We start from the raw sequence: 13,985 nt of genomic DNA on the forward strand, positions 1-13,985 counted from the left end.
GAATGAACCATTACTTTCAATGTTACCTTAAAAGTATCTTACAATTTTCCTATTTTCAAAATATTTCACCGAAATTGTTGGACATAATACGCTATCGCGTAATCATCAGGATTATATGCAATTCGAATCGTGTCATTACATTACCTTTCTTACTGTATAAAAACGCCTCATGTCATCATATATGCATGCCGTAATAAGGCCTGCAGTTACAGAGGTTGTCGCGCAAAATTTCTTTTACGCTTTATATATCGCCGTTGGCCAAGTGTGCTCGGCGATGTTTCTTTTTAACACATAGCGCCTCCCATTAACATAGGGCGTACTAGACCAGGCAAATCTCTAGGCTTGGCGCATAATGAGAACTGTGCTGCAATGGTGCTGAGAGAGTTCCAATGCAGCGTGAAAACTTCATATTCTCATAGCCTCTCTGCATTGGTGCCACAAGAACTATCAAGCAGAGACGCTTAGCGTCTGTTATATCTCGTTAGGTTGCAGGTATCTATGTAAGAGCGCTTCTAAGGAATATTTTCGCTTAAAAGCACTGACATCAACGTCTGAATGTACTAACTCGGGCAACGTAGCAAATGAAGCTGTTATTCCGCGCGCCAATTTTCCTCAGAGTAGTTCGCAATGCCGCCGCAGCGTCGCATTCATTTCTTGAAAACTCGTCAATAGTCATAACGCCTAAAATCATTTGCATTAGCCTCGCATTTTAATAGAGGGATTTTGTCACTTTCATTGAATACATGTGCACCGGCTTCGGCGATCTTAAATAATGGCTTACCATTGCGTTAAAGAACTCTTCGTCTCTCTCCCGTTAATTACTTCCCCTCTCTTTGCGCGAAAAAAAAACTTTTATTAAAATTCCGGCTGCCCTCGCGCTAGCTACATTTGAACATTCGTGTTGCTGACCCACAACCATCCAGTGAATTTTTTTTATTACTTGCTCGGCCCTAGCAATTTTGTGAATGGGGTTCTGAGGAGGTGGCTGGGCCTAATGGAGTTTATGTGTATCCTGTCAACGAAAGAATTACGAAACTCCCTTGTATGCGTCTATTTTTCATTTATACCTAGAGGCTGCCCAAAATTTTAACTTATCGTAATACAGCAGCGTAGTTCTCATTTTCGTTTTCCTGCGAAGACTGATCTGCCAGTCACATTCCTCGTAGCACAGAAAACGTCACACGCGCAGCACTGCAACATGATGCACGGAATTAAGTCATTCTGGTTGATCCTATTTGTGGACAGTCTAGCTGGGCGAAGAAATTTTGTAATGCCCACCATTGTTTACTAACTTTTACCGTGGTGACTGCTGAAAGCCTTTTGCCATCTTCCTTCCCCTGACTTTTGCGGAGGTCAAGACATGTAAGCCCAAACTAACAAAGGCGGCGGACAATATTATCCCTGAAACATTTTCATCACAATTTTGCTGCATTATGCGTGGACTTACTGAAATGCATGGACTTGTTCAAATGCGGGACCTTACTAAAAAAAAACAAATCAAGTCAGGTGCAAACTCTGCGACCGCTCCCATTCGGAGGGCATTTCCCCGAGCGAAAGTCGACCCTTTGCTGCAGCAGGGGTACCTAAGTTTGTTGGCCTGGACAAAACTGTTTCTCTGCGGTGATCATCATCATCACCATCATTATCAGCCTGATTACGCCCACTGCAGTGCGAAGGCCTCTCCTATATTTTTCCAATTAACCCTGTCCTTTGCTAACTGCGACCACTGTATCCCCGCAAACGTTCTCCCGGCCCCTTCTGCGCTTGTCTTCTCTTGGAAACCACTCCGTTACCCGTAAGGGCAAGCGGTTATCTTGCCTTTTCATTACATGCCCTGCTCAAGCCCATTTATTCCTTTTAATTTTGGCTAGGATGTCATGAACAGACGTTTGTTTTGTCACCCAATCTACCCACTTCCGGTCTCTTAACATTAAACCTACCATTTTTCTTTCCATAGCTCGCTGCGTTGTCCTTAACTTAAGCTGAACCCACTTAGTTAGCCTGCACGTTTCTGCGGAGATCATTTTCTGTAAATTGTAAACGCAGGGCTGTATTGCACTAAGCGCGCAAACTATGGGCGTGTATTGTGGACACCACTCGCACATGAAGTGGCCTTCTATCATCACGGAGGACTGTCACGGAAGTCTGCTCTAGGACATGAGTACAGACTCTAGCCTCAATGGGCGTGATGGTCTTTGTGCGCAAGGGAATCTCGCTACCATTTGGTGCTTTTTAAGTCGCTTGTAGCTTTCCTCGGGCACAGTTTATGCCATTCCGTGCCCCGTGAACGAACGGCATTGATTTGTGTGCGTGTGGTTTGCATTCAAATGTCTGATCATAGAGCGCAGTAAGCAAGAGTAGCATGTCAGGAGCGTAGCTAGGCAAAAATCTTCAATATCAGCAACTGCAGTGTTACCATCGCGATACGTACCTTTACTGTACGATACTGGGAGACCTGGCCCGTCTCCTCCGCCTTCGTGTAAGTGGTGAACACGTAGTGGCCGGGGTCTTGCCTTCTGTACTTATCTTTAAAGATGTAGGCGGCGAATGTCTGGCGAAGTTTCACGATTCGCTCGCCGTCACGGAGGAAGACTGCGGACACGAGGCCCGTGTCTGGATCCAGCTCCACGCGGTAACGCTGCGAAGAGACGCCGTGGAGCGTTTTAGAGCACGACCTAAAATAGCTCAATTGACAGGCACGGTCCCGCTATCAGCGAAGACGTGGTATAAATTGCAATAAGGATGCACGGGCAGGAATGTATATTATGTTAATGCTAAAGCATTTGTCGCCTCATGAGTGGCGTGCACAGGATTTGTCACCAAGGGCAGTGGTCAGGAAGTGTGGACAGAGCGTGCCCTCATGAACTGTCGATCATTCAGTAAGGGTGTAATATATACAATTTGCAATAATTAACCATGACTGAATGAAAAGTTTCAGTGTACGAATTACTGATTAAACATTTATCAAACCTACACTGAAGGAATCCAGTAGAGCACAGTTAGGCATGCAGAAAAAATGAAATAAGCAATCAATCATTTGCCCCCTTTTCAAGAGTCTTAGTTTAACTGACAACGACCGCTGCTTTTGTGCCGCTTAGCAATGACGCCTGTACAGTTTTGACTTTACGCCACTGTTACTAACTAAAAGCATTGAAATTTTCGTCTTTGAAATATAGCCAATACTTTTCAGTATGAACGCCCATAGGTAATAGCGAAACCAAAATAAAATGCCTCTGCAACCACGCTTTTTGATTATTGTGGTTGAGCATCGCAGCTTCTGCATTCTTTTGCTATTTGTGCTTTTGCGACGCGAACTACGCGACGTCATTTTGGGTTCATTGAGCCGCACAACTTTTCCCAACCTGCTTCAAACTGATCTGCTTCCTTCATCAACATCTTCTATGAGAGCGTTTGTTGTTCAACCGATAAGAAGGGTCGAGCAGCTACGTGATGTGTCAAACGGGAAGCGTGGTCGGCCGGCTGCATGCTCGCGGTGACGCCCCAGCGCACGTTCACGTGACCGACGCTGATCCTATAGGCGGCGCTGTTGGCGTGAAAGGCTTCAACAACCGCGCCGACGATGACGCCTACGCCGAACGCGCCAGCAATGAGGCACTAAAAGCCGCAGTGTAAAACTGTGATGTCGGCGTTGGATTTGCAAATCCACTCCAACGCAGTAACGACGCTTGATTACACAGAGACAACTCAGAGACAACACAGAGACAACGGTGTACAGAGGCAACTCTGTACACTGAGTTTTCTCTTGCTTAGGCTGTGCATGAATGCGATGATGTTCAGCTCAGCTGAACAATTAAACTCAATTTGAAAACTGGATTCAAATGCAAATCCCTGCTTTTAAAGCAAAAAGTCACAATGAATCAAACCAAGGAATTAAAATAAAATGAATTAAAACAAAATGGAATTGAGCTAATTTAATCGATTGTCATTCAGCGAAACTGCCGTCGTGATATATGGTATATGGTGCTCATAGTGAGGGGTTCGCGCACATAACGTCGTCGGAAAGGCACTTAGGACAGATGGAAGTTGGCCTCGAGACATTACCACGTTTTAATGACAAAGTGCTGCATTTATGTTAAAGCAGCCGTTTTACACGTTGATAATAATAATAATAATAATAATAATAATAATAATAATAATAATAATAATAATAATAATAATAATAATAATAATAATAATAATAATAATAATAATAATAATAATAATAATAATAATAATAATAATTGGTTTTTGGGGAAAGGAAATGGCGCAGTATTTGTCTCATATCTCGTTGGACACCTGAACCACGCCGAAAGGGAAGGGATAAAGGAGGGAGTGAAAGAAGAAAGGAAGAAGACGTCCCGTAGTGGAGGGCACCGGAATAATTTCGACCACCTGGGGATCTTTAACGTGCACTGACATCGCACAGCACACGGGCGCCTGAGCGTTTTTCCTCCATAAAAACGCGGCCGTCGCGGTCGGGTTCGAACCCGGGAACTCCGGATCAGTAGTCGAGCGCCCTAACCACTAAGCCACCGAGGCGAGTTTTACACGTTGAAGATTGTGTTTTTTGATTAAAAAAAACGGAAAAGAGTCCGTGTGCTGTGGGATGTCAATGAACATTAAAGATTGTTTCTTTTTTTTTGTTTAAAAGAAATCGATCCCCAGGTTGTCGAAATTATTCCGGAGACCTCCACTATGGCACCTCTTTCCTCCTTTCTTCTTTCACCTCCTCCTTTATCCCATCCCTTAATGCGCGGTTCGGGTGTACACAGAGAGTTACTGCGGGACTTCCTCTCCTCAAAACCAATTCTCATTTTTTTTTTCCGCAGCAGCTCCCTTCCGGCTGCCAATTCCTCCGCTCGGGCCATGGCAGGTGGCGCTTCTCTCTACTACCTGCCACAATTGTCAGACGGCTTGTTACGCCGACTACACTGACAGCGCCGACGGGGACAACTACGACGCGGAGGCCAATATCCCTCCGTAGGTTTTGTGCCATTAAGCCTGAGGACATCACCATCATCTAGAAACGGACGCCTAGGAGGAGAGCACTAAAACAAGCAAGTGGGAATTTAGTATACCGCACCTCGTTCTCGATGAAGTTATCTTGCTGGCCGGCCTCGGATGCTTTCGGAAGCCCTTCGTCAGCCGGGGGGTCGCAGTACACTCTGTAAAAACTGGCGCCGATTGGTTCCACGTCAACACGAAATGCCAGCGAAGACTTGGCGAAACCCATGCTCTCGGGGATCTGGTGAGGGTGCGGTGCAAGTGGCAGGACCTGCGAGACACGGGGCTCAAGAAAAACACCGACTCGGAAAGTGGCAGTGGAGAAAGTGCCCAAGTTATAGGTCTTTCAAACGCTGATTACGGTAGTGGTTTAAAGAAAGCTGTACTATCGAAAAAAGAGGCGGTTCCAGCCGTGCAGACTTTAGTCTCAGGAGAAGAGAACTTCGGACAAGGACGCTGCTCATTCTCTTCAGGGTTGTTCTAGTGGCTAATTGTTTTCACTGCATGCCATGTACAGTGTGTTCAAAATTAGATTTCCTGGACTCTCCTTAAAAACAAACAATGCGCAGTATACGAAAACCGGGGGGCCTAAATTAAGTTAGCGGAAAACTGTCATTGTTGAAGATGAGGTTGAAAGTTTACTTGAAAATTCAAAACAAGTCACAAAAGTGCACAACGAAAGGCCCAATGGTACAAGGTCGCAATGGGACCTCACATCAAAATAAATTTCAATACACAAATAATTTATTTGTTTATTTGCATATACTGTAGGCCGTCGGACGTTACAGTCGAATGCCAAGGAGAAGCTAAAAAGAAGATCAATGTACACAAATTGTATCGCGAATCAACGCAGACAATAAAAGGCACAAAGCGTGAAGTGCAAAAAACATAAAAACATGAACATAAGTGCATACCAGATATGAAATACATTAGAAAATACAATACGCTCTGTATGATGCAGTGATGCGTAGGATAAATAACATCGGCGTAATGAGAATCACATATTAGGATGAAAGGTTTTTACTTACTCTTAAGCAAAGAAAACGTATCAGTTTTCTTGATGAAGAAAATGTAAGGACGCTCTCAACCACACTACTATGGTACAATTTGTTGGCCAATATTGGGCGACGTGTGGCAGTGTTGGCCGCCTATAAAGGCCTAACGTATGCCCAACATTCTTTTTTGATTTGTACACATTCATGAAACACCTCAGATGCGGTTTATTTAAATAAAAAAGCTGGGATAAAAAAGACTGCTTAAAGGGGAAGTAGCTGGAATTGGATGAAAAAAGGCACAGTGGAAGTGGAAATTATTTACGACCAATTTGCACTAATATACACTGAAAAGGGAAAAGAAAGGAGGGTCGTAGATACTGGTGTCCTATCAGAGTGTTACAATCGTGATTTCGCTTTAATATATATATATATATATATATATATATATATATATATATATATATATATATATATATATATATATATATATATATAAAGGAGATTATGGACGTCTATGTATGAATGCTTATTTTAGAAAAAAAAACTTATTTTTTTTCATACAGCATTTGCTGAGGCATTGTAAAAAGGGGTAGAAAGGGGCACAATGCAAAGCAGACACCTCGACATCACGGATGCCACCGATACTCCGTACGCTCTTCTGCCCGACAAAAAGCTGCGCGAGGAAGAAGCTTGCGCTTTATTTCGCTATGAAAACCAAGAGCCTTACTTGGGATTCGATCTTGACTCCTCCAGGTCCGATAACGGTGACCTTGGACTCCTCGGGGACCCTCAGCGGCAGCCGAACGTAATGGGATATCGTCACGCTTGCGGGGTTGTACACAATAACGCCGAACTGCGACGCCAGAAAAGACAACAGTTCAACTAGTGATCACTTTCCACCAACTTCCTTGCCGTCATTATTGCTGCGGAAAGCAATCATATAGCGAGCAGATGTCGCACTTGGTTCGAGACAGGTCTGTTCTTTTTGGTAGCTGTAGAAAACACGGCGAAAAAACGCTGAATGTCAGGCTTGGGAAACTCGCAATTCGCAAGTATTCCAGTTCTGAAACCAGCACCAGGCAGGGGAAAGATTGTAGCCGTAGAAAGGCGATATGTACCCGGTGGAACTGAGGTTCAAACTCAGCCCCTCGCGCATGCGAAGCGGATGTGTGACGAGCAATGTGGTATGACTGGGTATTAAAACAAGAGATTTTCGTCCCTGGAGGACCAACTTTCTTCATGGTGGGGCTGGCGAAGTCTATCCTAGGAGTTGGCGGAAGAAAGGCCGATCACAAGCACGGGAGTAGCTTGTATACATTAGAAGGTTTTTGGCCCGGCAGCACTGGCAATCGAACCCAACGCCTCCCGGATGCGATGCGGATGCTGAAACACAAGTCCGATGAGAAGTACACAGTTCTCTATAAAGTATCCTCCAGCCATACACGTTGTAGACCACGGCCGGGCCGCTTCCCAGGGTAAGCCCACACATGGTTGACTAGTTAGCCCTGGTTAGGCCGACTAGCGAGCGTGATGATCCGGTCAGTTCTGAGATGAAATGCTTGGAAAAAGGGTTACTCCGGAACTTTCTACGGTGTCTCTTTTGGAGGTCAGGTATGTACAACACCCAGACCCTAGCATACCGTTCTGAACCGTGTCATATATATATATATATATATATATATATATATATATATATATATATATATATATATATATATTACCATACAGTACCACACCATATACCTTACCATACCATACCATATCGTACCTTAACATAACAGACCATTCTTTACCGCGCTCAGAACATCATCGTTCTAAACATGCGCAGCGCCATGCTGTCGCGGAACATAATTATATTGTTATTACCGGCATCTCCTTTGAATCGGGCTAGTGGCGAGTGCCACGAGGCCTAGAAAATTACATTGGCGCCATCTCGAGAGAACACAATTGCTAACGCGCTTGCTTTTATGAATTCGCTCCTGGTGAGCTATGTTCCATGTGGGGCAATGACGGACGTGGGAGTCATCGCCAACGCAGTGGGTTTAACTGCTTCGCCATTCACGCAGCAGAAAGCCCGAGGCACCCGCAAGTGTAGAATTATTGCTTAGCGCATGAGGAAAACGTCTCTGACCTGCTTTTCAATTAAAGTGGGGTAGCAGTCACTTTGATTGAGCAGGTGGCAGAAGCGGAGGCGATCGGAGTGGTCGAAGAATTCTGCGTTGCCGGAATTCATCAACGACAAAACGCTGGCGCTGATCACTCGCTGCAACGAGACCAAAGTGAGATCGCATTACTAACCAAGAGAGCCGCATTGAAGCTGGTACATCCGTCAAGGAATAAATATAATGTTATAGTCAGATAGCATATTAATATCAAATGTAGCTTGCCTCACATTTATGTCCAATACAGTTTAGTCTTCCAGAAAAAAATAATGTAGTCCTGTAGTAAATAATTCTGGATTACCTTAACAACATGCTAATTAATAAGAAGAAATCTGAAGCGGATTAAGTTTTAGGCCTGCGACATGTGCAATATAAGAACATAATAAAATTTAGATTACGCTTACTAGTTTGATTGATTAGCAGGCACGCGCAATAATTTGCGGACCGTGGGTTACGGGGGTCAAGGGCTGTTTTTCGGAGTTTTATTCCAGTAGAACTTTCATCGCTCGCGAAGTTTCGGACGTGACAGATAATAGCTTAAAGCACAGTGGGTTTAAGGCAGTCAGAGGATGAGACTGTGGCCTAAGGGCAAGCAGATTGAGAGAGAAGCACGTCTTACAACTGCGATGTCTAAAATGGCCTCGAGGCTCCGGTCCAGCTTTCTTTTGAGCCTGGTTCATTCCGATAGTAACGGTTAATATTCGACCTAGAAACTAACTACTACGCGTAAATGCGGTACCTTTCCGCTTTGTACCGAGATATTCTTTTACAACCGCTAATGAATATGTTCTTCAGTAGACCCTCGACTCAGAAGTATGAACCAGGCTGCTGGTACACAGCAGCTCCAACTACACAGATAATATACTTTGATTTGTTCACAGATTTTTCTCGCGTTTCATTTGAGCTTTCGTGTACATATGGTTTTGTCCACTCAGCACCCTAAAAGTTCACAACACGGAGCTGCTCCGTCACATGCAGGTGGAGGAACTGTTTATTTCGGCTACTTCATTAATGTTGCTACTCCGAACAAGGTATTCATAGATGGAAATTGCCGAGATGTCACTACCGCTTGAAATTCCTACTTATTAAGCGGGGGAGGAGATAATAATTTTCAAGGCCCAATCCGCCTCCTTCACAAAGCCGCTATGCGCGTGTGTGCCTCTTGTCAACCAACTCCACCGGTTGAAAATAAAACCGCCAACTCCTGCTGCGCATGCGCTGTTAATGTCAGTGACAGGCGCACGAGACAGATGGCGGTAGCTGTCAAGCACACACTTGCCACTTCGGCGGCGCAGCTAGCTCCTCGTGGAACCAGATCGCATCTGTGCCTCCAACGTGCGTTTTTTTTTTCAACCAGTAGCAGACGAATTTTTGCCACTTCCCAGAGGGCGCCACACGTCGTAAAAAATGGGATTGTTGCTTAAGGAATGCTCCTGAATGTAGTCTCGCGTCGCCATGCCATAAACGGTTGAGATAAAACTGAGGCACTAAGAAAAACGAAACAAAAGAAAAAGCTGACGATGAGAGCGGTTTTTGCTAATTGTAACGAGTGAGTTTGGGTTACCTCGTTAGGCTAAATGACTTTCATGCATCCACTTCACCTGCATATTACTGCAGCGAGGGGCAGAAGGACGGAGTAGGATTTTCAAGAATTCTAGTTTTCGTGACCGCCTCTTGAAAAGTGAACTTCTAGAACATCTTTCTAGTTCTAAGCCGCGTAACCTGTAAAAAGCTTGCATTCATCGAATGAAAGTGACACATCAATCAATTGAAAAGATGTCGCTGCTTGCCTCACATTCTTGTATTCCCTGGTAGAGCCTATTGGCGTAGTCCTTGGCTACTGTCTCACTACATGTGCCCCTGGATAGAAGGAGGGGTCCACGAGGAGAAATCGGTCGCTTTTAAACTGTGAGGGTGGCTCAAAAGCATCGGCGATATCCGCTCCTCTCACTCACGTGATGCCATCGTGATGCTGAAGTGTGGCGACTGCTTCGGCTGCACACCAAACGGGAATAAAAAAAATTATACATTGTTGTTGACATACGCTAAATGGGCCGCAGATATAACAAAAGGGACACTCGGATCAACTCCATTGACTGCTTGTTCTTCGTAAACGAATTTCTTGCTTCTAGAGGCTATGTTACATTTTTTTTGCAATAGCAAAAGGCGTATTAGTTGCTGACAAAACATGATTTCAGAATGAAACATTTCTTTTCATCCTGTCCATTCAAACCGGTGACGTTGGGGAGTGAAAGGAGTTTTATAGAAAGGAAAGGAGGAGAGGTAGGCCGGTGGAAGCATGACCCTGGCCTGCTAATCCACACTGGGGAAGGAAAATTAAGTGGGAGACCACACTGGTCTGCGTGGTCACCAACTGGAAATGGATGGCCTAGGTAGGCAAGAAGCAGCCATTTGGGGGCTATGACATGGGTTCTAGGAATAGCAGGAGGGAGTTACTCGTTAAGAATTTAAGGATCATGAATACCTTCTTCCGCAGATAGGAGAACAGGAAGCGAAATAGCCTGAACCGCTGGGCTAAAAATGAGTCGGATTTCATAATGTGTGTGCAGCCTCGCATTTTGCAGGTTCTGGAGGTGCTCGGCAGGTGAGATGCATTGATGACAGGACTATCAGGTCTACAATTACCATAGAATTCACAGATGCAACGAAGGAAACTGGCAAGCAGTAAGGAGGGGGAAAGTAGGTGAATTTAGGTTCTGACTGCAAAACATATATCCCACTTTAAGCAATGAAGCCGACTCTGCTGTTCATATTAATAAAGATAAGTTGAAAAAAATACCACTACGAAGAGCACAGTAGAAGTAAGAGGTCATCCAACTGGACAGGATACTATGAAGTTACCTCAGGAGACGAAAGATGTGATTAAGAAAAGCAAAGCGATGAATGCTTCAACTCAACAGACAGCATAAAACCGGCCGAGTTATAAAGGTTGGTCAAATAAGGGTAGAATAAACGACATTAGAAACCACAATATGCAGAACCTCGAACGTGGGCTAAGAAGGAAGGCAGCCTAAAAGGAACTGCCAAAATGATGCTGATCACTTCCATAAGAAGCTAAGCGTCCCTCCAATTCCTCAGAATAAGTTGAGACCTACGCATTGTCCGAATGTACCGCAGGAGGCGCCGTTAACCCAGTTTTACCCTGTTACCTTTAACCGCTCATATACTGAACAGACAGGATAAAGGAAGCGTTCAAAACACGAGAGAAATATGCTCAAGTGCACCACTGTGTTGTTATTGGGCATATCGTTGTGTTATTTTCGCAAAAAAAAGAGAGGAAAGACTCATAAAAAAAATACGACTTTGATACATATCTCGCTGGCGACTTGTCGAACGCAACGGAAATATCTAGAGCTTACCAAGCTTTCTCACTTGATGGGTAGTGTCCTTACGTCCAAGAACTGAGAGCTGCTTGCAAGCCTGTTGAGGATAGACGAGGGGGAGAAGTTGAAGATTGTGCTCGAATATAGAGTTTATGGCTTCCAAAGAAATTGCATAAGTCCTGAAAACACACCCAGGTCTTTCTACTTGTGAGACTTGTGTCCCTCGCTGACTACTATTAAAACTCCTTCATGCACCAGCCAAACATTATTCATGCAGGAACTTTCCGTTTTCCTCCCGTCTCAGTGCTTAAAATGTTCACACACATGCGCATATATAGAGCACTGTTTTACACCAAGCCATACAGCCTTTCAATACCCCGCATATGCTCCCCTCTCGTGGACCCTCTGTCTCGACTTCGAGGACGTGACTTTGAAACACGCTCTAGTAACATTGGTCCAAGATCTGGTAAACAAACCTTATTCTGAACGATTAATTGAAAAAGTTCTGAATAGAAATGGACAGGGTATTGAGGAGGGTTCACGATACACCTCACTTTTGGGCATATTTCGGCGTACTCGGCTAGCATGGGAAATCATGAACGTTGCTGAAGTTTACAGGCAAAAATTATAATGTTAATAATACTTTATTCGCTTTAACCAGAAATACAGGACCAGAATGGTGGCTGTATCATGACGATTTTAGTGGCGGTTTTAATACCAGAATGGTGGTACTAACAGAAAAGCAAGTCCTGTGGAGAAATGGGAAGAGTGAAAGCTCATCAGTTATACAGAGGCACTCGACGTATTAGTGCTCTGACAACAGGAAAATTATGACTGGAACATGCCCACGATCTTCATAAAATTTTGATGATCTTTCCCTGATTCCTTCCGAAACAGGTTTGCTCATGTTTTTTAACTTTCAATTCGATTACGTGTGATTCCTTTACAGGGTTCTCAGCGCAACAGCGCAGGCAACGTAGCGAGCCACTGGACAACATTTTGGCAGGCTGCTTGCCTGAAGAAAGCCGTTGGCGTATCTCCCCATCATCTTCAGGTTCGGTCTCGTCGTGTAGAATCCCGTCCAGGTGCGGCCAGGCTTGTCCGAGTAGGGCAGCAAATCTTTCTGAAAGTGTGGCCAGCCTCTACGAGCCGCATGCAGCGCCTGTATAGAAGATGCGAGCAAAGAGAAGAGAAAAGGCGAAAGTAAATAGAATTCTTTTCTTTAGCCGCTTCAAAATGTGCAGAATTTTTTTTTTGCGTTTACAAAACTTTCGCAGTCTGCGCCCGCATGAATGGTCATGCACTGCCCAAGAAATGGTGGTCTGAAATCCCCCAAGCGTGGCTCAAATTCACGCACCCCTTACTTTACTTCCTCCGAGATCAACAGCCTCCTCCTTCTAAGTGCTCTGGTCTTCTCGCCTGGGTTCTTCTTCATCACCACGGACGCCGGAAAACGGCCATACATCACAAGAGAGCGTACAGTTATTCGGATTATTAATGCTCAGCGGACCGAATGTCTTCGTCATTATTATCCCCAGCTCGGCAAACAAAGAATTTGCGATCGGCAGCGGATGTTGTAACTGAAATTTTGCGCGCTCAAGTTAGGACGTCAGGTCCTGCAAGGTCTGCATCAAAGTGAACCACTTGGATTGGTTACCAAAATGTGGACTGCGTGGTAACGAAAAGGTGTAAAACTTGAAGGCCTCGCCTTCCAGAGAACGGGATCCGAGAGCCGCGGTCTCGCCCAATGAGTGACACGCCCACAGACAGTGCCAAAACACCGGTTTATTCCGGACCAAAACAACGCTCCAAAAGGGGCACATCAGAACAAGGCTACAGCTACAAGAAAACGGGCGCTACACCTGAGCACGGCCGAGCAAATATAAGGAGTGGAAAAGCCAGTTTAAAAGAAATACACAGAAAATACAAATAATATCTTGCGACGATAAAAACAACGAAAAATGAAGTGTCCCTGTCCGTGCCAGTAAGTATAACGGGCTTGCACAGAAAATGCAGTAAGACGCGGATAAGCCCAGGCGGCAGCTATGAGGGCTTGAAAACGCTACATGAATCCTGGCTGCTTGCGTAGCAGCCACTCACACCAAAGAGCTATTCCATTCTTGCAGACGCCACTTCCATCTGCGCTCTTCATCCCGGTACGTTGCCGCCCCGCCGTATGTGTACATCCTGCTGACCGCCGAATCCGTGGCCAAGCTCTAGCAACACTCCCACCGAAATCCCGCCCCTCCCCCTGTGCACCGCTTCGCTGGCCTTATCAAGGATTCACCGCAATGATCGCCACATCTGGTGAGCAACTGTTCGGTCATGCGCAGTTGCGCTGCCTGCGTGCGCACCTAGATGACTGGAAGAGAGCGCGCGAATATTAAATGGCTAAAAAAATGTGCATAGGGTTCTACAAGCTGTAATGAATACAGCGGCATAATTAAAGGTGCCGGCCACATGCAACGACTGTAGAAGAT

General features: G+C 45.0%; 1 protein-coding gene across 1 annotated transcript in view; it reads right to left on the minus strand.

Annotated features, from left to right (window-relative positions):
* LOC144108203 (lysosomal alpha-mannosidase-like) overlaps positions 1-13,985 on the minus strand; it is a 52,714-nt gene that overhangs the window by 16,565 nt on the left and 22,164 nt on the right. Inside the window, exons 10-17 of the mRNA XM_077641481.1 lie at positions 12,521-12,667; positions 11,542-11,602; positions 10,117-10,156; positions 9,952-10,021; positions 8,131-8,262; positions 6,727-6,852; positions 5,084-5,275; positions 2,432-2,638 (exon numbers count right to left, since the gene is read on the minus strand). Coding sequence (XP_077497607.1) covers positions 2,432-2,638; positions 5,084-5,275; positions 6,727-6,852; positions 8,131-8,262; positions 9,952-10,021; positions 10,117-10,156; positions 11,542-11,602; positions 12,521-12,667 — 975 coding nt within the window. The remainder of the gene's footprint in view (positions 1-2,431; positions 2,639-5,083; positions 5,276-6,726; positions 6,853-8,130; positions 8,263-9,951; positions 10,022-10,116; positions 10,157-11,541; positions 11,603-12,520; positions 12,668-13,985) is intronic.

Source organism: Amblyomma americanum, chromosome 10 (assembly GCF_052857255.1).
Source record: "Amblyomma americanum isolate KBUSLIRL-KWMA chromosome 10, ASM5285725v1, whole genome shotgun sequence".
Lineage (NCBI taxonomy): Eukaryota > Metazoa > Arthropoda > Arachnida > Ixodida > Ixodidae > Amblyomma > Amblyomma americanum.